General features: G+C 33.9%; 1 protein-coding gene across 1 annotated transcript; it reads right to left on the bottom strand.

Moving 5' to 3' along the window:
• Nucleotides 1–20317: 20317 nt before the first annotated feature.
• On the bottom strand, nt 20318–25609 carry LOC128178999 (uncharacterized). Its single transcript, XM_052846460.1, has 4 exons — nt 25476–25609; nt 24400–25028; nt 23220–23428; nt 20318–22518 (listed from the first exon to the last, which is right to left on the bottom strand). The coding sequence occupies exons 2-4, from the start codon at nt 25007–25009 to the stop codon at nt 22342–22344; spliced, it is 996 nt and encodes a 331-aa protein (XP_052702420.1). The 5' UTR covers nt 25010–25028; nt 25476–25609; the 3' UTR covers nt 20318–22341.
• Nucleotides 25610–25701: the final 92 nt, after the last annotated feature.

The following is a 25701-nucleotide window of genomic DNA, read 5'->3' as shown; positions in this document are numbered from 1 at the left end:
ATTTACAAGTAGAATTAATATATGACACATTGTTTTTAGACTAAAGTGGCCCAAAATGGAGGAGCAAGCATCTTTAAACGAAAGCAGCTAACTACACAGTCTTGTGCATTTCAAATCTTCTTATTTTATATAAAAGAAACTTCGGTTAACGATTCATATTTCGACGTTTACTAGCGTCAATTTCATCCCTGCGTCAGTTACATTTAAGAATAGAATTCCCTCCAGATCATTGAATGTCGAAGGATCAATTGTCTTTCTCTCACCCACGGCGATACGGAACGCTCTCATCCAAAGAGAGACAGGGCCCGAGCATCCGGTATATTTTACTAATTGCGCACGCATTGCGTCTTGTACTAATTTATTTACTATGCAATGACATCTTCATGAAAATAACAATAACAAACTGTAAACCATCTCAAAAATTCATAAAACGAAATACAAATTCAAAGCAGAGCAACGCGGACCTCTAAAAAAGAAAATTTAGATTTTTAAAATCTTATTGCACATCTATAGGACAACCCCAATTATATCCCAAGAGATGACGTAGCTACCCCAAAAGTTGTAAGAGGAGTTCTGGGAACCATACTTTGTTTTGCAAAAAAAACGTCATTTTTTGTTGCCCACTGATCCCCATAATAAAAAAAATTCTGGAACCTGATCACACTTCAATATGACACCCCCAATCATATTCTAGAAGATCATTTGGCTACTGCAAAAAGAAAATGACGTTTTTGAAACCATTTTTTTTTGTAAAAAAAAAAACAAAACAAAAAAAAAACACGTCATTTTTTGCCAACTAATTGACCCCCAGGACAAAATTGAAAATTCCGAAACCTTATTGCGCATCTATAGGATACCCTAAAACATATTCCAAGAGATGATTTGTCTACTGTTGAAAATGTAGAAGGAGTTCGAGGAAGAAGGTTTTTTGTAAAAAAACAAAAACAAAAACAAAAAAAAACAAAACAAAAAAACGCCATTTTTTACCAGTTTTTTGACCCCCAGGACTACCAGAGAATTTTTGAAACCTTTTTACAAAACAACATGACACCCCAAATCAAACTCTAAGAGTTAAAGCTGTAATTTATGGGTTTTTACATTATAAAAGTTTACAGCTTAAATTATCATACTTTAAAATTTAAGGATGATTTGATGGTTAATTTGTTGACCATTCAGTCGATCTTTAAGACGTTACTTTAGGTAACGAAGGTTACACGTCTTGCATCGTCACCAATGTCAAGGTATCATATCAAATTTGAATTCAACGTTACTGTACACGAATAAAGATGTATGAATAATATCAAATGTGTTATCAGTAAATATTGTAAACTTTACAGGATATGGGTATATCCCTCTAACTATTTTTAGAATTGATGCCTTTAAGCGAAATAGTTCCTATACTTGCAGAGTGTATATATACATTTATTTGGACATTTTAAATCAGAATGCTTGACACATGTCAGAAAAGAGGATTTGCAATTTTAAAAACAAGTGTCAAAATTGAATTATCATTTGAAGAAAAGAATTGAAATTGTTTGATGTACACCCTTTCCAAAACTTTGAAATTCCCTACTTTTACTTTCGTTTTCAGAGTTTTTCAATACAGACGCATTTTGCTGGAAAACGAATCTGACTTCAAACCACGACATTTAAACAGAAAAGAGACAATTTGATTAGCTTTCATTCAAGAGTCCCTCGTTGCTGAACGAAAATTAGGACCGGAGCTATAAACCCTAACGTTAACATTACCGCCTATGGAAAATGCATTAGCGGACTATACCCATATGTTCAGAAAAAGGTACACACAAGAGGAAAAAACTCGTATTTAAAGACACAATGAAATATAGCAGAGTTGAATGAAAATAAACTGATCTGAACTAGTTTCATTGTTTTTTTGTTTTTGTTTTTTTGGTGTTTTTGTTGTTGTTTTTTTTGTTGTTTTTGTTTTTTAGATATTTGACATAAAGCGAATGCTTTCTGTTGTCAGTATCAACCAAAATCAATATCGCTTGACTAAATATATAGATATATGTGCATACTTTGTTGGAGTGAAATGGGTATAATGTGTGCCTGATAATAATTTTGCAACAGTACTGAAAACCATTTTGTAAATTGTGATATATATATATATATATATATATATATATATATATATATATATATATATATATATATATATATATATATATATATAAACTCCGTCACCATAAGCAGTAAACATATATAAACTCCGTCACCATAAGCAGTAAACATTCCCGTTTCTCTGTAAATTATTTTTGCGGTTTTTACATTTGCAATCACTAAATATAACCTGAAACGTTCTAATCTATAAAATTATTAACAAAATTTTTTTATCATTCAAATAAGCCCTCTGAATACGACGTTTATCACACGTGCTATCATAACTTATGAACCTAACTCCGTCACCCACATGATCTATGATACACCAGGGAATGAAGAAAAATTAACAATTTAGTTTAAACTCAACTTGTATCTAGGCCAAATTAAAGTAAGTAAAATCGGTGTATACAATTTAAATTGTATTTAATTTCATCAAAGTGAAATGATCGCCAGAATTAAAAAATGGGTCCTTGTAACAACAATCACAATGACCTTTTCAGAATGTATGGAAGCCGTTTGATTTCTGTCCTTACATATTTCAAAAATATCATATCAATAATGAATATATTAATGATTACATTATTTATTTATTACATTCTAATAAATGTAGCATATTCTAAATACCTACATACCGTGTGTATATGTATGTATATATATATATATATATATATATATATATATATATATATATATATATATATATATATATATATATATATATATATATATAACCCTGTTTAAGGCAAAAATTACGGCATGAGCGATTTGACGTTATCATCAAGTGTAGTGCATAAACGCTATTGCGGACTGAAAAAAATGTATTAAAAAAACCTTAATAAAAAATAAATTACATGTGAAATGTTTCATCTTGACCTCTCTTAAAATGACTGACCACCGTAAATCATCGAATGGGCCCGCATGTCAGAAATATCGTTATTTTAGTGCACCCGTGAAAAAGTGTTAGCTGATTTCACGCAATTTTTGTTGCATAAAATAAACAAGATGTAATTTTGTTATGGTTGAACACATTCTTAAATTAAATCGTTATAATTTAATTCTGGCTGTAACACGCTTTCTGATTGGCTAAAAAATTATCTTATATCGTATAAAGAATGCTGCCTACGTCCTAGTAAGACTAACGTCAAAAACGTATCAATACGCCTGACGTTACGTTTGAGTTTTGTACAATTTTACGTCATTTTAAAGGTCAAATGACCGTTTTTATTTACAATGAAGAGTAAAAAAATTAGATTATAAGCAATGAATTCAATATTTATTACTTTTACACGATATAAAATGGTTTGAAACAGTTTACGCTTTTTTATAAACCGCTTCTAACATCAAGACAAGCAAGGAAGGATTGTGTGCCACGACGTCAATTTCTAACGTAATTATCCTCTCTCTCTCTCTCTCTCTCTCTCTCTCTCTCTCTCTCTCTCTCTCTCTCTCTCTCTCTCTCTCTCTCTTATAATGTCATTAACCAAGTTTTCCCCGTTTATCTGTCATATATATCGTACAACAAATTGAACTGCCATTGAGCAACACGTTCAAGAAATAAATCTATGGCAATGGTTTTGACAGCTGTAATTTTGCTGTTTTATTCCATAATCATCTGTGATGAGTTAAACACCTGTGACTCGGTGTATCATGGTTCAAATATTCTTATCAATAGAATGAACAACCCTCAATTCGATATAGGTCATTTTCATTGAGGATGTACATATGTACATGTACTTTGTTCACTGTTTAATTAAGGACCAAAGTAAACTGCTATACATTACCCGTTACTGCGCAGCATTAATGCAACCTATTGATTGCAACATATGTTCATACATTTTTTTTTTTTTTTTTTTTTTTTTTTTTTTTTTTTTTTTACGAATTATGAATAGGGTTTTCCTACATTGACCAATTTTCTGATAATACATGCTTATTCCTGACCCTATCTTTCCATCACGTGTGCTATATTGGATTGTGTTTGGTATCAGCATCTAACATATAAATTGACGTTGTATCCCATTTCTTACTAGACCCCCTCCCCTCCCCCAAGATATTTTACTGACCATGTAAGATGTAGCAGTGAAATGTTTTACAGTTTTAAGAATCAACGGTATGGAGACGCCTAAACGTCAAGTAGCACGTCTTTTAAATCTGTCAACGAGACATTCATTACGTAGAATGAACGTCTGATTAGAATCATCTTAACCACCAATTAAAAACTTTCTAATCTCTGTCTCTCCTAACGTTTATTCCCCGTCGTTAACTTCAAACGACGGTGTCCAATTAATTCGAAAACTAAATTACTTAGATTACTAATTGGGCCACCCTATCATAATTAAGGGCCTATAATTCGGACCATTATGGAAATGAACACAAGGGTGGTTTGTGGCCGTCGAGCGAATCCAGGTTTGGATTATCTGTCACGGAAGCCATTATCCCAAGACAAAGACGCGAATGATGCTCGGAGAAAGTAATTTGTCAGCGGGCCCGTAATTCTAGCACACTCAAGCACAGAACGAAGACAAGAGATAGCACTTATCGAAATTAACTTCCGAAGAGATGGAAAATTTACGAATCTCTCTCTTGTCGGCGAAGCATCTTCAAGATATTGCAGAATCAGAAATTAAGTGAGTTAATTTTCGATGTCTCCGAGCGATGAAGGTTAAGCATTGATGTGCATTACTTTTCGACCCTACATCCAACACCAGAGCATCGTTGACCTTAATTGTCTGTTTTAGGACAACGTTCTCGGTGATTGAGGGTCTGTATTTGATTATAGGGACAGATCATCCCAAGCTGTTGCAGGCATTGGTCGCTGTTTTCTGCTAAATAAGGAATTCAATTGGTCACTTCATGAGTGATTAATCAGGACCGGAAAACCTGCATCCTGAAGTACAATACAAAACGCACTTTCGTTGAGTCGCTTTTAAAGATACCACTTCAGTATTATATTCCAGTTCTTGTAAAAGAGTTATTGTGTTTTGTTTATACGTTCACGTGAAAGTCAGTTACTTCGAAATATGGTCTAAACACCATTGCAATACTTGAAAATAAATTTCGAAATAAATTTTTTTTTGTTTTTTGGTCAATCAAAAATAATATTTCAAGTAGTTTCCGCATTTTTACACTATCTTTTTAATTATAACTAGATATGCAAATGATAATGATAGACATTTTGTTTTAGTGACAATACCTTAAGATTTTATGATTCCCATATTCAAAACTTGTAAGGAGTAATACCCATGATGATCCATCTTTGCATGCATGGTTTGCCTGCTTATTTTCCAAAATATTCCATAAATTGCTCATGAAATCGATAAGTTCACCAAAAAGTTAACATTTTGATGGTAATTACCTACATAGATGAAATTTAAATATTGATAAGAATATAACATCTGTTTATATCTAATGCATGGCTTGGTTTATTGGTCTCCCAGCACTTTCTCTGCAGTGTTAGCGTGCATTGAAGTAGGAGGTAAGTGTTAGAGATACCTCAGAGAATACGCCAGTCTGTTTGACCGCGAAGAAAGCATATTCCAAAACAATCGTGTCTCTTATATTTAGTTTACTCTAAGGAGATGTCCTTGGAAATGTTTAGAGAGGGAACAAAATTCAAGCGTTGTAGTATTTCTAGTAAAAAGATTATGGGAGATATATTTAGCACAGTAATGAAGCGGTGAGTTTTTTATGGTAATTGATAGCCCAAAATCCTGACTCATTTCACCGTTTTTCTTCAACATTAAAAGAAAAAGCAGGTGTGAAGAGTGTTCGTTTGATTCCTGGAAACATGTCTTTTATGATCATTGGGATATTTTTACAAAGCACTGGAATTAAAGAAACTAAGCATCACACACAAGATGGTTTTAATTATCAGTGGTAAACCCCCGTAAAGGGTGATCACCTTAATTCTACCCAAACAAAAGCAAAGATACCATTATTCACAATTAATCAAAGAAAGATCAGTGGCCCTTTAGGTCTGTTACAATATCAGATTAGTTTCTAATATTTAGTTATTATTTTTTATCGGTTCTTTATGAGGTGCGGAAACTGTCGTTTTAGCACCGAGGCCTGTTGTTATTATACAGTATCAATACCCTTATCACAAAGAAAATGGCACCGCACAGCTGTTACTGGTCTTCTATATCTCACCCGGTCGCTTTGGAAATCATCAGATTTGGCGTGAAATTGTAATTCGATTGCTCCCTTTCGATAGAGATCTTAGAGATTTGTGGGCTGCGTTATTGCTCAATTACCATACCCTGGGCTGTTTTAATAATTCATTTTCTGCGATTATCCGTAAACCTCTATTTACAGGCCAATCGATTTAGAAACTGATTGTGTGGTTTTGATAAAAAAAAAAATATAATAAATAATGTTAGACAAATTGTTAATAATTAAAACATATTTGGTTCGGGTTATGCATTTTACTTGACATAAAAAGCAATTGGAGATGAAGAGATAAAATAGAAAACAATTTACTCCACAAACATAATTACAGTACTTAACTGGTGGGGTTTTTTGAAGATGTAATATTTTGTTTCTATAATAACTATATTTTTTCTTTGTTTATTCATTTTTTGTGTTTTTTACTGTTATATACATGTGTATTTCTTTTTTATAATTGTATCTTTTTGCGATTGAGATTTAGCAAATATTAGCAAATTGAAGAAAAATCCAGTTTATTTGTGTATCCATGTATTCACATTTTTTTTTAATTCTGCAAAAACAATAGAATGTCAATATATATGAATTTATTAAATAACACCCATTGAATAGATACTATTTAAAAAAAATCATTCTTTTTCAAATTATTTTCTCTATTCAAATTTTAAAGGCGGTGTAAATTGATGTGATTTACTTAACTTTGATTTGCATTAAAACGAGAAGGTTAAACGTACATTTTTAATTTACATTCTGCAGAAAAAATATGCAAGCAATTTTCAAAACCGATTGGTTCAAAGTCTCCAAAACGTGACAAAACTTTGAAAATGCATAAAACTTTTTAAAATCACATTACAGTGAAAAATTCGTTGCTTTGGATATTCCAAAACCTTTCATAGAAACCTTGACAATTTTTTGCATTTTAAGACCGGGGGGGGGGGGAGGAAATTAATACGTGGAGACAATATGTACTTTAATGGTCATAAAATCAAACAGCGATGGCTGTTTTTTCAACTGCAAATTTTGTGTCAATTTCTCAAATATAAAATAAATCATACAAGTAAAGTCGATCAAATGTATTCCAAACATTCCTATGTTATATTCCAATTCCTATTTTATTATGAATAAATATTGTAAAACTCATATTTTTCAAGATTTTGCCATTCCTTAGAAGTGTGTCAAAAAGGCATACAAGTCGGCTAAGACATGTTTCAGAATTATCCCCATTTCTCAGATTCGCACACTTTGTATGACAAATTTCACAATGATAAATCATTAAACACTTGCGTTCAATTCTATATATAATTTTATATATATATATATATATATATATATATATATATATATATATATATATATATATATATATATATATATATATATATATATATATATATATATATATATATATATATATATATGGACGACTGCATTATTTTAAAACTTTTATGCATTTTACATATTATTGCCATTCATTTTCATATAAAGTTCTGGTATATTTTGAGTAAAAAAAGGAAACACTGGGAAGTGTAGATTATACCTATATGACAAAGCTATGAAAATTTATTGTAAAATATAGATTTGAATAGGTAACTCATATTAATTGTAAAGATATAGGTGTGTATATGTCCTATTTCAGTTTTCTCTGTGCATATTGTTTTGTTTTGTTTTAATCATCTTGTTTTTCTTTTTTTCACCTTCTGCATTGATTAATAATCCATGGAAAAATCATGCTCCCTAGCTTGCTTTAAATAATTATGAATTTTAACAGGTAATACAAAAGACAAATTACGATACAAGACGATGAAGAAGTATACACATAAATGATAAGTAAGAAAGTTAGTAATTTATTTATTTATGACATGCATGTGTATACAATTTCAAATAGAATATTAACAGTATTAAGCATAAATTTAACTCCGATTTAACAGTGATTGAAAATATTCATATATAAATATAAATTCTCAGGCACGTAGCATCAGGGGGGGCCAGGGGGGGCCTGGCCCCCCCACCTTTTCTTGCAGCAACAAATTTTTTAAAATTTACATAAAAAAAAATGAATTATAATGGAGTTGGCCCCCCCACTTTTTTGGAAGGTAGTAAAAAATTGATATGAAAATAAGGAAATGAGTAGTCAAATTGGAGTTACCCCCCCCCCCCCCCCCCCCCCCCCACGGATTAGGAATTTCATGATTTGGAGGAAAAAAAAATTTGGAAGGGAAGAATTTTTTTGGAAGCATAGTTGAGTCTCCCCCCCCCCCCTCCCCCACGGATTAGGATTTTGAAGATTTTTGGAAACTTTAAATTTCCCATTTTTTTTTTTTTTTTTTTTTTGCTTGTCAAGATTTTTTGGATGGGTCTGGCCCCCCCACTTTCAAAAACAATGCTACGTGCCTGATTCTAAAAGAATAAAATAAAGTATTGAATATTGAATTAATTGAAAAAGAGGAGAGGAAGACACTTTTAATATCCTTAATTATGCTGTAAATGAGATAAGCACCCACAATGTTTTACAATTGATTTGTGAAATTCTCCTACAAACAAGAGACCGTGTTTTGGCAATCTATTTTGAGTTGATCTGGCATGTCTTTACATTTTTTCTCTGATTAACAGCGCACCTGTCTTGTAACAACAAAACGTTGTCACACAGTTGCACGTGTTTGGAAAACATTAAACCTTCTCTAGTATTGAAGGTCATGTTTTAACAGAAAGCTTCATCGCCCGTTACGTTAAAGCAACTCCGGCCATGGCCTCTGTCAAACCGAAAAATACACGTGTCAACATCCCAAACAATACAGTTTGTTTCAGGTACAAAATTAATCATTGAGAAGAACAGACACAAAAATCGTAGCTTGCTTTTTCACATTATGTTTAAGTTCGAGTTCAAAATGGTCGCACGAAAAAAAAAAATTAGATTGCAGAAAATGGCGTGTGCGCTTCGTTTGTTTTTTCTCTTTTTAAGTCCGCGTTTCTGAAAAATTAATCTTGATTCCGGATTATTCTTTCGTCTTCTTTTCTAATTAGATGGTTAGAATTGTTATCCTGGATTCACAAATTAATGGAAGATGTCTCAAACAATTATTGATTTAACAAGCGAATCATGAGAAAATAGCGGAGCATCTTTGGAGAATTTTCCGTTGATATTGTTCTCTCATTTTTTTTTCTTTTGAAAGTGTTTGGAACATCTTGCTTTTTCATTACTGGAAACGTCAATCTTGATAAAAGTATAAAGTAGTGAATTGAACTGCTCATGCTGTAATCACATTTGTCTCTCTGTGTAATTAAATTTTTACGGGGAATGCGAGGTCTTTGGGTGGTTTTTTTTCGCTCTAAACTTAAAAGGTATATTTCTAGTGATAGATTTTCAATTCTCGTTTTGCTGATTTTTTTCACCCGCTAAGAGAATCAACGTTCCAATTTCTTAGATATAAACATTTGACAACGTCGGTAAATTAAATGATCTTACGATGAAATTGAAGATAAAAAATTTACCTGTATCTGATTCCGATTCGTAATGGAATTAAGTAAGGGTCTTAGACAATGATATGACAAACAATTGATAGAGCTCTATTACTGCGCTTACTGTATGTTTTATTGGTCCATAAGACGTCGTATGACTCTTAATAGGCATAATTGGAAGATCTCTCTCTCTCTCGTATATATACATGTATATAGAAAAACGAAAAGGAGCCTTTCATTTCTAAATACATGTAAATATAAGGATGTTGACACTTTCTAGGACATTTTCAACCCTTAGTTTGGTTTGATAAATATTCAAATTTAACCTTATTTTATAATTTTCTTTAAAACAAATTTACATATATATAGCATATATGTATGAATATCTGTGTTATGTTGAAAAAAAATAGTTATCGAAAAACCAGTCGTAACTCATTAGTATTTGTACCATTAAACTGCGTATTAATAAAAAAAATACCACCGAAAAACAGAGCAAGACCAATCGCATACATCTTTGCAAGTAAATATTTTAACATTCATTTACATCCTTCCGGGAAAAAAATATCGGACTTATTTAATATGGTATCCACGTATTTCATGATAGAACAAGAAATATTGTAGAAAGACTCGCAACATTTCAGTTAATTGAAACATCTAAAATGAGGTCGTTATACTTGTATTGTAAAGAGTAAAAAGATACTTCCGCTCGAGGCTTCTAACACACTGACTTCCAGTTCCGGTGAAAGAAAAGGTGTTTTGAAAACGTGAGAGACTGTCTGTTTGATGGTTGACCGCTAGACGGCGTGCTATATTAAATGTGGCTAGTTCTCGCCGTGATCATGACGCATGCTCGTCTGACGTGTAATTTACAAATTAGCAACTACAATACCTATCAAAGACTGTCACTTTACACTTGTGTCAATTTAAACGGTAATTTTGGAGTCATTTAGTTTGATTCATCTTCCGATTACAAAAGATCTCTGACGTAATACTTAACTCTATAATGGCGGACGGCGGGGTCAAGGCGCGAGGTTCACCACGTGAAGCGTGGTTATCTCCCTGTTGGATTGTTGACAGTGTGTTGATATATTGGCAATGTAATTCATTCGCACAGTAGTGATTTAGGCGATTTTTTGTGTTTATTTTAAAACTGTTACGATCTTTATAAAAAAGTAAAATATTCTAAATCGCTTCCGTTTCATTTAATGAATCGAAAACAAGAATAATATTAACCTAGTTCTAAAGGATTGCACTTAACAACATTTAAACTATTTAAAGATAATCAATATTAAACTAAGTAAACTTATACATGTTTTGATGAATATATACGAGTAAATGCGATGTCTTTTGATCCAAACTTTATTAAAATGTGATTTAAAAGTGATCTATTAAATTGACAAAACCAAGGTTTTTTAAAATCTAAAGTGAATAACGTTTAATATTTTATATCCCGTATTTTGATTGGGGAGTGATGGCAGACCAAGTGGTTTTTTTTTTATTTTGACGTGAATCATGTGATGTCAATTAATCTGTGGTGAAAAAATTGACGAAATGTCAAAATTGAAATGTGTAAGAGGCTGTATCTTTTTCATCCATGCTTAGTTTATCTTGGCACAATTTTCAAATGTCACTTGGTTAAACTATACGAACCTTTGAAATTATCGACCATCGGAACAAATGAAAATGCTATTATAAGATAAGTGTTGATAAAAAGCTGGTAGATCTACTCGCCGTTCATAATCTGACATTTCAATAGGCTTATGACTCAGCCCCGCTAGTCACTAATTGTTTTTCAATACGCTCAATATACCAAAAGGAAACGATTTCGGTTTCTCTCTACCAATACAGGTAAACATAATCAGACAATGTTGATTCGCCTGCTGAGAAATTGACAAGAGTGCGCTTTTAAACAGGAAAAGTAAACTTAGAATTCTAGTGAGGTTTTTATACTGCGATCTTATCGATAGTTAATGTTGTAATACATTTGTAAAAGATTTTTCTTTTTCGAATTTAAGAAGATTATTCCCTTGCTTTTATTTTGAAAGTAGGGTTCTATAAAAAAAAAAGACAAGGTACACTTAATGGCCAAAGAAATAAATACAAGACAAAGAAAAAAAATAAAGCTGTAATTCGAAAAATTGCGAGAAATTTCTTTTTAAATAAAAAAAAAATATTTTGATTTCTTGCATGGTTTTTATTAAAGGAAGCTAATTATTACATTTTCAAAAGTTTACTTTGAGTTTTATTTTTAAATTTGAGTGCTTAGGTCCAGAGTAAATTCCAAGAATTGAAAATATTTATTCGGGAATGGGTACACTTGGTTGTCAGTTTGCTCGAACCAGTTCGAGGTCATTTAAGCATGTTGAAGACAAACTGAACCCTCTTAGTTGAAATGAGACAGGAAAAAATTCTCAAGTTAACGGGAAATCGATTTTTCTCTTAATAGCCATTTTTTCTTGCATGTTTTGTTTTTCTTGCAATTTACGTCCGGACTGACTTGTTTACGTTATTTTTTTTAGCATTGATGAACAAAAATTAATTTCTGCATTCCAAATTCATACGACGTCAGATTTGTCTATATATTTTAGATATGAAACTCCGGTTATTACCTTCATCTGTCATTTTTCTACAACTGCAAAGTCGGTAATTAGTTGCTCCTTCTGATTCCGATACCGTGCGAGACGATAGCGAGATAAAAACAAAGGGTCACTGTTTGATTGGATCCACGTGGCATGCTAATTTCGACCCCGGACGGCAATACCTGAGTCTGCGGAGATAGAGAAGTGTGCATTTAATTGACAATGAAGATTATGGTAGCAACATCTAAAATCACGTTATCCCCTAATTAGATTGCAAGTGATTGATCGCGCGTCCAGGACACGCGCATCGAACGCCACCGGAAGCCAAGCTTTACTGGACGGGTGACATTTTCGCACATTTTCCAGCACGGTCTCGTAAACATTTTTGGTGGCCGTTACCGTTGCTTTATGACAAATTTTAGTGATTAATGAAGATATGATACTCTCGTTGTTTGATGCCATTTGATGCACGATTAATTAGAAGCAAGGTCTTAGAAATATTTACAAGCGGTCACCACCGGTGGTCATTTAAGACGATTTAATTGACACAACTAGAATTTCAATGATGACGTTGACAGACAAACCCACAACTGAGGTCGCAAATTTTCACCCCCTTGTCAAACATTTCCCCGGTTCTGACTTTTGGGATGATAACCTCGCGATAGTTTTATCATAGAAACTATGCATAACGATAACTAACAAATTGTCCGTCACTTGCCACATTTCTTAGGCAGATTGTCGGAATTTGCCGTCAAGCAGGGAGACGAGGATATCAAATACCGTGGAGGGAGAGAAGTGTTGCGTGAATACCCCTCATCTTTGGGGCATCAACTGTCAGTTCCGTACAAAAAGGCTCACATAGGTTAATTAATGATAAAAAACGCAGTCGTAACAACACGTTCGTCGCTCTTAGAGACTGTATTCTCATTTTCTTTACCGAGCTAGCTGAGTTGCTGACTCAAAAGTTCACAATTCTTGTTCGCATCCATGTCAAAATTTATCTGATTTTTTGTAACACTTTGTACGGATGCTTGCAAATTTACCTTCTCGTTTTACATGTTACAGCTTAGACAATTTTTTTTTTATCTTGAGAATGAATCATTCTGCCTATGTTCTATGCCTAAGGGATTGCATTTCATGAGCCTATGGGGAGCCACATCTCCAAATAAAAAAACGACGCATGTGAGTTATCGGGCACAATACGGTATCAATGCATGTCGGTTTTTATTCTTCGTCCAAAGTTTTGGCAATCTGCTCCTAGCAAGGGGAACAGATTTATTTAGACATTACGAAATGATTCACTTATCAGCGATCCTCAAGTTGAGATCAGAAACAAGATATTTCTATTTTAAAACGTGTCCTCAATTTATTTGTTTTGTTTATCGATGGTCTAGATATATTAATAGAGGTATTAATAGAGATGATATTCATAATTTTTTTTACATGTATAGATTGATATCCGATTAGTAGCATTTAGCCACGTACACATGTATACAAATTCAAAGTAATCAGTTATCGTTTGCCACAACGGTATTCTTTTTATATCTTTTTGTTTTAGGTGAACATATAGTGTCACGGTTTGTGTTAAAATGAAATACATTTTCAATCTTGATAAACACTCTCTCTAAAATTGCTTTTTGTTACTTTTACTATTCAAGCAATTTATTTGAAAGCTAGTGCACTCCTCTGTAATAAAGGACTAAAAAAATAAAGAAAAATCGTGATTAAGCCTTAAAAATAGTAAACAGACAAGCGTTAGATAGTGATGGAAACCTGTCATTTGTTTCAATACGATGACGAGATTCTGCAAGACCAGTAGACATATCGTGCGCTCACTGCAACAACACTGCTAATTATAGTTGAAGGGGAGGGAGAAGTCGCGGGAATCAGACCCCACCATCTGTACCAGGCAGTAAAAAATATGGCGGGAAAAAGATTACTGGTTTGATGATGGGCCGTGTTCGAGATGGTTAAGGTCTCTTTATAACGGGGTGACGACAAGAAAGATGGCAGGGGGTGTCAATAAGGATTCTTTAGAAGTTCAGTGGAGCAAAAGTACCTCTTTTGCAGCCTGGTGTTATTAAAGTACTCGGATTAGTGTATTATTTATCCCAGTGATATGATATGTACCACTCTATGATAAAAAAAATTAATGATTTTATGAAAGTTTTCAAAATTGTTTAAAAAAAGATTGTGTTCTTTCAATATTTTAAACCATTCTTCGCACTTAGTACATGAAGTATTTTAACACTGCACATATATTGTAGAACCAATTGCAGAGCAATTGTTTAAACCGAGATATAAATTTTATACGAGTAATTGGATCTCATCACTTTGTCTAACTCTGAATGTTTATATTTCGATTAATCCCCGTCATTTACTTCATCTCAGTCTCGGTATCGGATTAGGATCGGGAAGATTTTGATCTGTTCTGTGCCGTTAAACTTGAACTCGAGCTATGACTTCCACATGTAGATCAAATTTCACAGCATTCTCTATACCTAGTTTTTGTTTGTAAACATGAGTAGGATTGTTTTAGCCACGATTTAAGGACAAGTAATGGGACACGATATGGTATCACATGGTCAATCGCCGCCTTCCTGACACAGTGTCGAATTCACCAGAGACAAGTTAGTACTGACCTCATTTTGTTGAACAAAGATACGGCTCTATCCAATTGATGTACTATTATCCTAAGAACTTGGACTATTCAATGTCGATACTTATAAGTACACGCATTTGACTTTAGAAAAAAATTACATATATTTCTTATCAAAATTATGATATCCACATGATGACAAGATATCTTTGTCGTAATTCTTGAACCCATTACTCTCCACTATCGAAGGATGATTTACTCCATGGCTCATGTAAATCAAAATATAATTAAAAACTTTTTCCAAATCACTTCTCAGTTTGAATTATCTTTGGTGCTTATACTGTAGCGCTGAGCAAAGGATAAATGTTTGGAATAAAAATGTTAATTCTGCACGTCTATTTAACCACTCAACCACAAGGACATTAAAAGTGTTATTTATTCGCAAAACATGCTTTTTATTTCTGGATAAAACACCTAGCTCTTTTGATTGTCTATTATTTCAATACTCGTTTTTAACTACATGTAAATGTTATGATTTCAGAATGTCTATATATATTCTACAGATTTATCAAATCTGTAAAAATTCTAAAAAAAAAAAAAAAAAAAGAAAAAAAAAAGAAGTATATATTGATATTTTGATATCTAATTCATTTTCATTACAATTTATGATAAGAAAAAAAACTGCTTACAACATTCGTCTTCTTTTTTAATTCTGTAATCCATGACTCAGGAGGAGTCATCTTTCTTAATGGTTGTTGCTTTTATTTTAATTTTTCAGAAACGTGTTATATGGATTTATCTCACACGGACCGCGGCTGCTCTCCCGAAACATGTAATAAAACACGTGTGCTCGGAAAGTCAAATGTTTATCTCAGTCACGAATTCTTATAATAATTCATATCATATACTTGACTTTAAAACGACTGATATCCCAGAATCAATTATAGTTTGTCGAGGATAAGTGAAAGGATTGATTGACGCAAGAAATGATAGGGTCGGGTTTGATTGACAGACGAATTCCCGATCCCGATTACACGCCCAGCCACGAGACAGGCAAATGATAACACGCCCAGTCGCGAGATCCAAGGTGTCGCCTGTCAATCTGGCGGCGTTTCCGCAGCGAGACTCTCGTCAGTCTCTTGACTTGATTTGTTTTGCTAATTGCGTTTCCATTTGCGTGTAGTAGAAATGATTTATTGCCTAATAGGTAATTTTCTGAATATTCTGTGCATAATATTTAGGACTCTAAGTGTTATTTGACTTTGTTGTTCGCGTAAAATTAATTTGGCACGACAGATTCACAATAAAAGTAATTAAAACAGATGGAATAAGTGAGAAAATAAAGTTCGTGTCATTCGAAATTTTCTCTGTGTTTATTTTTAGACTGTTTAATGGATTACAAAACATTCTTATAGAATACTGAAGAAATAAATATTTTATTTTTTCATTAATTAAACAAACAAATGCTTAGTTCAAAAGAACTACACATTTCGTTAAAGTGTTGTTAATAAAAATGATTTGATTTAAATGTTGTGCTTGTCCTCAAACAACGCCTTTCTGCCACAAATTAAAAAAAAGATGGGGGGGGGGGTATTTATATTTAATTTTTTCTAAAGTGCAAAGGACAAGAATCGGATCGTGATCAATCATGACTAAAATTAAAATATTACTAATACACATCCGGGGTTATCGGCTTGTAATCTTTAATGTATACATGACATGCACTGAACTGATACAGTACGTAACCACCAAGGTCAAGGACGGTTAAATGATAACAATCTTTATATATTTAATATGTATCGTTGATCAAATTTTAAATCTTAAATGTCATCGTCCTTGACTGATGTATTTGCACATCGTAAAAGGCATTCGTGTTTACCTAAGGAAGAAGAAGAAAAGTGTTGTATAAATAAACAACAATTGTTATTGTCATACGTAAAATATATATATATATATATATATATATATATATATATATATATATATATATATATATATATATATATATATATATATATATATATATGCTTAGTTAGTTCACCAAGAGGCCCACTTGCGCATATAATTATAGTAAACTCTAAAAAAAAAAAAAAAGCCATGGACGTAGGCCATTGAAAAGTAGCATATTTACTGTATATTTTATAGAATTAACTAGGGATAGTATACTTACTGAACAATGAAAATCGCCCGATGACTCCTGTGTATATAATTGCCAATCAACCTAAACGGTACAACATACTGAGTAAAATGACGTTTATTGTGTAATGATAGGCTGATAAATCGCGTGTGTAGACGTGACAAACATCTGGACATCAATGTGAATGTGATTTAATTTTTACATCTTTTTTTTCAATTTTCGTATAGTGTATTCCCGCCTCATGTAATATTAAAGTTGCTTACTAACTTTTCCTAAACAGCGGCTTATGATTTCATTTGCCTTCCTTTCCACAATCAATAAATCTGAAAGCATCATAATTGTGGTTAAAAAAATCCATTATGATACGTGTATTTGTATCACAATTAGTTCATAAATTTCTTAGTGCCAGTAACTAAAACTGTAATCACTAAAATAAAAGAAGCTCTATCATGTCCTGAGGGTAAGAGAGGATTGTTATGGAAATGTAGGTCGCTTGATGTAACTAGGAGGTTAGTGGAGTAACCTAGAGGAGATCGACTCCCAGGATTAACCTAGTCAATACACGGAAATAAAGTCACACTCTCCCGTCAGTTCGTCCATCAGTCTGTCTTCCTTTATTTTGTCTATCTGTCTGTCTCTTGTTTTTGTCCGTCTTTTTTTTTGTTTTTGTTTTTTGCTGCATCTTCTTTGTCTGTCTTTTTTTGTAAATCTGATAGTTTGTCTGTATGCCTGATTGTATGCCTACCCTAAAATGTGTCCGTTTGTCGGTCACTGGAGGTTAGTAAAAGCATGTATGAGCTACAACAGAATATAACGGTGAGATTATTATGGAAATTGTTGAAAAGAAATATTGAAATACAAGGTATATGAAATGTAGGACATGGTCAATCATATACATGTTATTATACTTTATTCTGTAGTATCGATGATAAGATTTAATGTATTTCCTGTTTAAAACATTATGTTTTTTAATCGGGGGAGGGGATGGTTCTAGATTTGTTTGTCAAGTCTGTGTTCTATCTTTATATATTTAAAGATATAATCTATGAATGTGAGGAGTTTTAAAAAATCATTTAAAGCAAAGTTAAGGTCTACTGGACAATATTTGTTTTCCCCAATTTTGGCGCCATATAACAGGGTTTTCTTGTATTTATCAATCGTTACATCGCTCAGACAGACCCGAATATCGCACCGTGCTCATTTCATTTTCCTGTTTGATGTCTCACTTCTCTTCGATGAAAAAATAGATATATGCGTTGTTTATATTAAACTTATTTTCTTTGGAAATTTATACTCTTAAAGAAAGCAACAAAATATAGAAAACTCTGCTAGACCGTACATATTTCTTTTTCTTGTTGTTTTTCCCGAAGTTTTTTATTTCACTGGATACCTTTCAAACGTTCTGATATATGTGGTAGATATATTGCATGGGTCATAGATCAAAAGAAGATATTGGTAAAAATACAACATTTTAAAAATGAAATTATACAGGCTATAAATCAACACATTTCTGACTCCGGTTATCTTGACATTTCTTACCGTTACATATCGAGGCATTCGAGTGGTATCTTGATTATTCCTGATCGTAATCGCACAGATGTTTTGCCATAAAAATCCGAGTAACATCAAAACTAACAAACCACCTTATATTTCATGATTTGAAATAATTAAAACACTGACAGAAAAAGTAATGCATGAATTAATAAAGTGAATTATTAACCAAATCATCATTAAAATACTGATTCGATTGTAAAAGAACTAGCGTCAATTTAAAACTCTCTCTCTCTCTCTCTTTGTATCTCATACACGTCCGCATACACTGACAAAATACACATGTACACAACGTGCTTGTTGCATGTATATGTATAACAAAAGTACCTGCCCAGGTGTGATGTTAACAATCATGTGTTTGTACCGATAGTTGGCCCATGTCTTCAGGTGACGAGCTGAAAACAAGGACATCATTGTTTGCTGTAAATAGAAATGAAGCCTAATTTCAGACTGACGACAGACTTCCTCACGACATTTGGTAACACTATCCCGTGTCCATGTTGTTTTGCAGAACGGAAGAAATGGATGACTACTCTCAGGACAGATGTAATTGATAAACCCAGTTAACACTTAATGATCATCAATTACCTAACCCTTTTCCTTTTTTTCTTTTGGTTCTATGTAAGGCAAAATATTGTTCAACAATAAATTAAAACAATAATTGAAAAATAATCTTGATTTAAAAGGACGATTAAAACTGTATACTTTAGTTAGAGTCAAGAGTATTTACACATATAGCACGCACTCTCCTTCAATTGCTTAAACAATCACTACGTTCTACCGCACCAGGTTTGATTATTTTTTTTCTATGTTGGTGTCAATGTTTACTTTTTTTCTGAAATAAAAGTCATTTTTTTCCAACGATTATCCATTATTCATGATGCCTAAACTTTAATCATGTTAAACACATATGGAGTTAAAAGCCATGATAATAGTGATTCATATTTGAATTGTATTGTGGGCTTTTTCTTCAATGTATTATATAAATACGATTTGTAGATTTTCGTTCGGTTTGTGTCCTTAATTACAAAGAAAGCAGGAGTAATTGAACTCGATGAGGCATCGTTTTTGGTTACTTAATTAAAATACAAGCGAAATCAAACAGTATTATAGGGCATTAAACTTTTAAAGAGACGATGTTGCGGTTACATACATCTGCTAAGTATACAATGGTTTTGACCCCTTGGAGGGGAAGATTTTATTATGAAATTATATTTCGCCTCGTCTAGACACTTAGAAAGAGAGGTCCTTTTGTGATATTTTTCAAGTCGTTTGAAGCGACATGCGTAAGTTACTAAAAATAAAACTCCACAGTTGGCTTTTATTGGCGGGCTTCCAAATTTTGGGAAGGAATCATTTATATTTTTTTCACATTTTAATGCGCCCTTAAATTTGTTTAAAAACAAGCAGACCCTTTAAAAAGACCGATCGTGCTCTCTCGGTTACAGCACGCGCGCTGAAGATTGGCACGTTACACGCGATCGGCCGTTATCTGTCAAATGTGTATATCGCTGCAACTGCTTTCTCAAACAATTACGCTATTTCCAGATTTCTGCGTAAAGTGGATAAGTTTTAGACAAACACATGATTATTCCCGCAAAAGATATCTTATATATACATGTACATTTGTGCAGGAAATCGATTTGATTTTTAAGTATTGAAATCAAATTCAATTTAGCTGTAGGAATAAAATCTATATAGAAAACATAAAAAATCATTTGCATAACCTTTATTTTGATTTTTTTTTCATACATTATAAAGTTTTCATGTAAAACATCATTTTTTTTAAATTTTGTAATTTTTCAACTTTTTAATAGAAAAATAAAAATCGACAGATGTACCCCATAATATCACTCGTTGAACCCGATTCTGCATGGCCAGTGTAAGCACTATCTTTTTTAAAATAAAAAAACCAAACAAACATCCAATGCCCATCGCAAAAATAAATCGCATGGCGTACCTGATATAAAGGAACAACACTTAGTGCTAAACCGCCTCCCCCGGTTTTCCAAGAACCGAGGGTGAACTAACATACATGATCATTGTGCGCTTATAATGTGTGATTGACCAAAAAATTATAATGTCATATATTTGTATGAAGAAAAGGAGGCTTCCTGAGGTCCTTTGCACAATAAATCTGTTGTGTAAAAACATTAATAAAATAATAGCTAGTGTGATAATGTAGGGGAAATGCAGAATGTTGATTAAATAAATATCAAACCAAAAAAAAAAATGATGAAAAAGATGTGTGTATATTGAATTGAATACTCGTATTTCATTACTAAAAATAAAAAGACGTTTTGAATACAAAATTTTGTTGTAAAAATGGAGAACATTTCATTGTTGGCACACATGATAGGCACGTGACTGACCGGGGGATACTAGAAGTCGGCTGACTTGTAGCAAGAAGTTATGAGATCATAGGAAAACTCGGCAAAATATTTTTTGAAACATCTCAAAAAACTGAACTATTTACAAGAAAATATATACAATAGTAATACAATGTTTAAAACTCTTGTATCCACCTTTTCTTCACATGTCGAGCACAAAAAAAGAATGGAACCAATTCAGCGCTATATACAAGTCACAAACACAACAACCAAGTCTATGGATTATACTAGTTAGCAGTGAGAGAGGAAGTGATTAGAAAATCGTTTAAAACAACATTACAAATATAACTGAACAATTGCAGTGTTCCCTTCCGGGTCGTGCTATCTATATTGGAAAAATTTACGTTTTAAGGTGAGCACAAAAGTCTGAAGAATTCGTTGTGCGCGCTACACTTTACATCAGAGTAAAATAAGAAGAGCACAATACGTGCTTCACTCTCAAAGCGCTAGTCATCTATCTCGCTCTCTGCTTGGTTATCTGATCTAACTAGAAAGGCGTCGCTCCATAAAACAATAAAACGCAAGGTCAGACACCATGACTGTGTCAAATCGATACATTCCTACAGAGTCTATCATTTTCTATACTTGTGTTACGTTTTCCTGTTTTCCCCCAAAAATCGATAACCGCAGTCTAATTGTAGTGATAAAGTCAACTATAGTTATGAATCAGGAAATGAAGGGTGGGGTTTTTTACTTCTCTCACTCCCTTATGACTATATACCTCAGCTACAAATTTAACTATTTTTTTTTTCAAATCGAAAAAAAAAAATTCTGAACACATTTTTCGAGCACGATAAACTGTTTGATTTGCGAAGAGTTGGAGCGTTTGAACACAGTGCTGTACTTTTTCGACACCTTGAAAATGAAAACAAAATTCTAACGGCCCGACATATTGAAGTACTTTTTGTGTGTAATGGTTGTTTTTTTAATGCGATTTCGATGAGTTTGCACCAGGCATTTGATTAACCATGATGTCGGAATGAGAGACATGCACCAAAATATTGTATACTCGTGTGTCAGCACTAGAACTAAACGAGAAAACACTTAAATAAAAAAGAAAATGTACACTAACTAGTAAAAAGGACACAAATGAGATCCAAAAACCGGGCGAGGCCCCGATCTGAGCAAACAACAGCGATTATATCGATATTATACTAAAACTACAGTAATCTTGCCAATCTACGTTTTTTGACCCAAAGTCAACCGTCTGTTTACAGAACAAAAGAATCCATTGCATACTAACAGTTGATAAATGAAGCACCCATTGGAAGCATTTCGACAAGTTTCACGTTAAGGTTGATGTCACAATTCACATCTAATAACTACGTCACGCGGACGCTCAACCCGTCAACATTTGGCGGGAAACACGTCGTCGTCTTCTTGGTCGTTGTCGGGGTCAAGGTCGTCGTCATGGCGAACAGTCACCGGGCTGGAGATGAAGCTCCTGAGACTATCCCACAGGTTGGCCATGTTGAACCTGGCCGACCCCGGGAACGACTGGGGTCCCCTAAAGAGACTGGGTCTCTGCAAAAGAAAAAACCCCACCTGATATAACCAGACAAAAACTTATTAGTTATCAAAAATAACATTTATATACAGTAATTTTTATCTTCGTGGCAACAATTTGATAACAACTCTCGGATTTGATAATGCCAATGCTATCTGTGGTTTTGGCCTGGATATGTCACGGAGCGGTTTTAGCTCAAGGTTACTACAGTGATTTTCCTACATTTCCCTGTTGCGTAAACTAGCGGGCTTGACACACGCGGGCATCTGCCTTATCACGACGGATAAGTTTTATGTACTTTAGGATGTAATTGAAATTGACAAACATCTAGGACGCTTGTTTTCTGACGTTTGTCAAAAATAAACTTTTACAACACACCAGTTGTTACGCCGTACGCAAAAGAACTCGGTGAACTATAAGGGTGTAGGTACATATATTAATTGCTTTCCTTTTATCGTCCTTTTTACCCCGGCATTATGTGCCAGACATAACGAGGGGGTATTCCTGGGGACAGGAGCATCTAGTGCTAGCTATTATTTCCACTAATGGTTGCGGTTATGCTCGATTTGAATCTAACACACGATCATAAGCCCCACTCCTCTTCCAGTGTTTTATAGAGTTTTTCATCTAACACATCAGAGAAATTGACTTGACATTTCATAGGTAGACAAAAAGACTAGTAGTTCTTGATACGGCGGGGTGGGGGTGTTCTACTCACCCTGAGGGGCGTGGTGAAGGCCTCGTGGAACTCGTCGCTGATCCTCCGGAGCTCTCTCCCCACGGCCTGCTCTTGTTGCTGGCGGAGGGAGGGGACGTCCGGGAGAGAGACCGAGCGGTCACGTGACGTCGGAATGATGTCAGGAAGTGGACTAGAAGAGGACGGATGTTGATCCTCCGCCGAATTATGGCGGTTTCTGGTCAGGGAATCTGTAGATAAAGCAAAGATTTAAAAAGTGTCAAACTTTTTGTGTGAAGAACTAAAATATCATATTTTCGATATATTTTGTTCGAATAGTTTTGTATTTCTTCCGTATGAAAGAATTGTTATGATAGGATAACAATGTGTAATTGGTTGCCAATTTCCGCAATGCCATTATATAAACTGATTTAGTAATAGTTTAAATAATCAAAGTTTCAAAGACGGAATGGTTGTGTGTTGACTTTGAGATAATGGACAATAGTCTACATGGAATAAAACACATGATCATGGTGATCGATAGCGATCTACAAGTCTATTTATATCGCTGATGTAATCATACCTGGAGAGTGTGAGCAGGTAAACCCTCGTTGGGGTTTACCCTTAGGTAAATGCAGGTGTAACTACAAAGACCTTGATTTTGAACATTGAACTTGATTGAAGATAAAAATTCTAATCCAACTTCTAGCTTATTTGTTTACACAAGAGACATATTACATCAACAGAATATCTATCCGAATGATTGATTAGAAGAGCTGTGTCAACCTCTTGTCAGACCGACCTCATTTATATCAGCAGAAGACAGTTACCCTGGCGACGAACTTTCGTCTCATGAAGTACTAATAACCTAGATTTGTAATAATTATTATTAGTACCCTCGTCAACCATGTAGTTTTGCGGGCCCCTGATCTTACAATGACACACGAAGAGCAGAGCTGGGAGTTCACCACTTCAGAAATGCATGCAGTTTCCGCGCCACATTTCCGCAATGACTATCATCTGATTCACGATTTTGGCATTATTTCAGAACTATAAGTCTCACATTATAAACTGAATTGCTGGTCAATAAACTTTTCATACTTATTATATACACATCATCTCGAGTATATTGAGTTCACGAGGGAGGGAATTAGTCTAAAATTGGTTCCAAATGCACTTTTAACATATATGAAAAAAGTAAAACAACATATATAACACTAACCTCGTACATGTCCATAGGGGTGAAAACGGTCTATGACATCGTGGACAATTTGGCAGGTGGGGTTCGGAGTCTGGGTCCCCACGGACCGGTTCACGATTGGTCGAAAATAAACTCCATTCCTCCTAACTCGGCTACGAGTCCGCTGCACACACGGTGACGATATACACGACTCACTACTTATTCCCTGTATTAAATCCAACTCCATCTCTGCCTCCCCTCCCCGTGGGAAGGGTGCAGAGGGCCGGTTGGGCACGGGGATCGAGGGATGAAGCCCGGGGGAACTAGGATTGGACAGGACCATTTCCACTTCCTGGTCACTGATATCTCCGGACACTGGGTCCTCTAATTCACCGGAATTCTCTAAACTTTCCTGTGCAGAGGGCTCATCTGACAATGGCGATGATGGGATGTCATCAAAACTAAACATGAGCTGGTTTCCAAGGGCAGCACTTGCTGGTGAATTGTCCGTGCCATATCCACTGTCGCGTTTTCCGGAAGATGGTCTCTTAATTTTCTTGTCCTTGGAACACACAGAAAAGGCTGAAGGGCTCTCGTCTGGTTCGTCTACTTCAAAATTCTCTTTAGGATTTCCTTTAGAAGACTGTTGCATGTTGAACTACATCAGGATTCTGTAGAATTAATCTAAGCTGTATTTCAAGTTATCAAAAAATAGCCATCTTTATCTTACACTCGATGCTAGAGAAATGTCTTAATAATTGATGTTCACTGCATAAATTCAAAACAAAGCTGGACGCTTGCCAATTTTAAGTTTACGTTTGGAAGGATAAAAAATAAACTGTACAGGATTTAGTACCGACATCACTTCTTCTGTTTTAACATGTTCTATTTTTCATTATACGTTAATGTATTTCACAACATGGAAATGAAAATTTACATTTTGTATATATAATTAAACATTACGTCATATTAATAATATTTTAATTATAGTATTTTCTACTATATAATTGATTTTTAACTTGCACAAAATAGCATATATTATCAAACAATACATAAATATTGACTGTTATACAGCTATTTAAATGTATATCAGCATAGGTTATCGACGAAATACTTACCTATAATCTCTAGAAGGTTGTGAACGTTTCCCGCAAAAAATCGGTAGTAATAGTAATTTGCACACGTGAACCGTGATATACGCATGCTTGGTTTGTTTGAAAACACCATTGCATCATTATCCATATATGGAACCAACCAATCAGAAAATACGACAGGTCTGGACTTGTCCAGAGCGCATCTCGCGAGTGACCGCCCATTTTCACAGAGTTAAACTGTAGGCGAGGG

The sequence above is a fragment of the Crassostrea angulata genome, chromosome 3 (assembly GCF_025612915.1).
Source record: "Crassostrea angulata isolate pt1a10 chromosome 3, ASM2561291v2, whole genome shotgun sequence".
In the NCBI taxonomy this organism is placed as follows: domain Eukaryota; kingdom Metazoa; phylum Mollusca; class Bivalvia; order Ostreida; family Ostreidae; genus Magallana; species Magallana angulata.
The sequence above is the reverse complement of the archived record's forward strand: the minus strand, read 5'-3'. Positions and strand labels throughout refer to the sequence as shown.

What these genes read in the sequence shown, in the direction of transcription:
- LOC128178999 (XM_052846460.1), bottom strand. Translation starts at nt 25,009, where the DNA reads ATGCAACAGTCTTCTAAAGGAAATCCTAAAGAGAATTTTGAAGTAGAC. An exon ending in CCCCTATGGACATGTACGAG is followed by an intron (nt 23,429 to 24,399) that starts GTTAGTGTTATA and finishes CTTTATCTACAG; the next exon opens with ATTCCCTGACCAGAAACCGC. An exon ending in CCTTCACCACGCCCCTCAGG is followed by an intron (nt 22,519 to 23,219) that starts GTGAGTAGAACA and finishes TTTCTTTTGCAG; the next exon opens with AGACCCAGTCTCTTTAGGGG.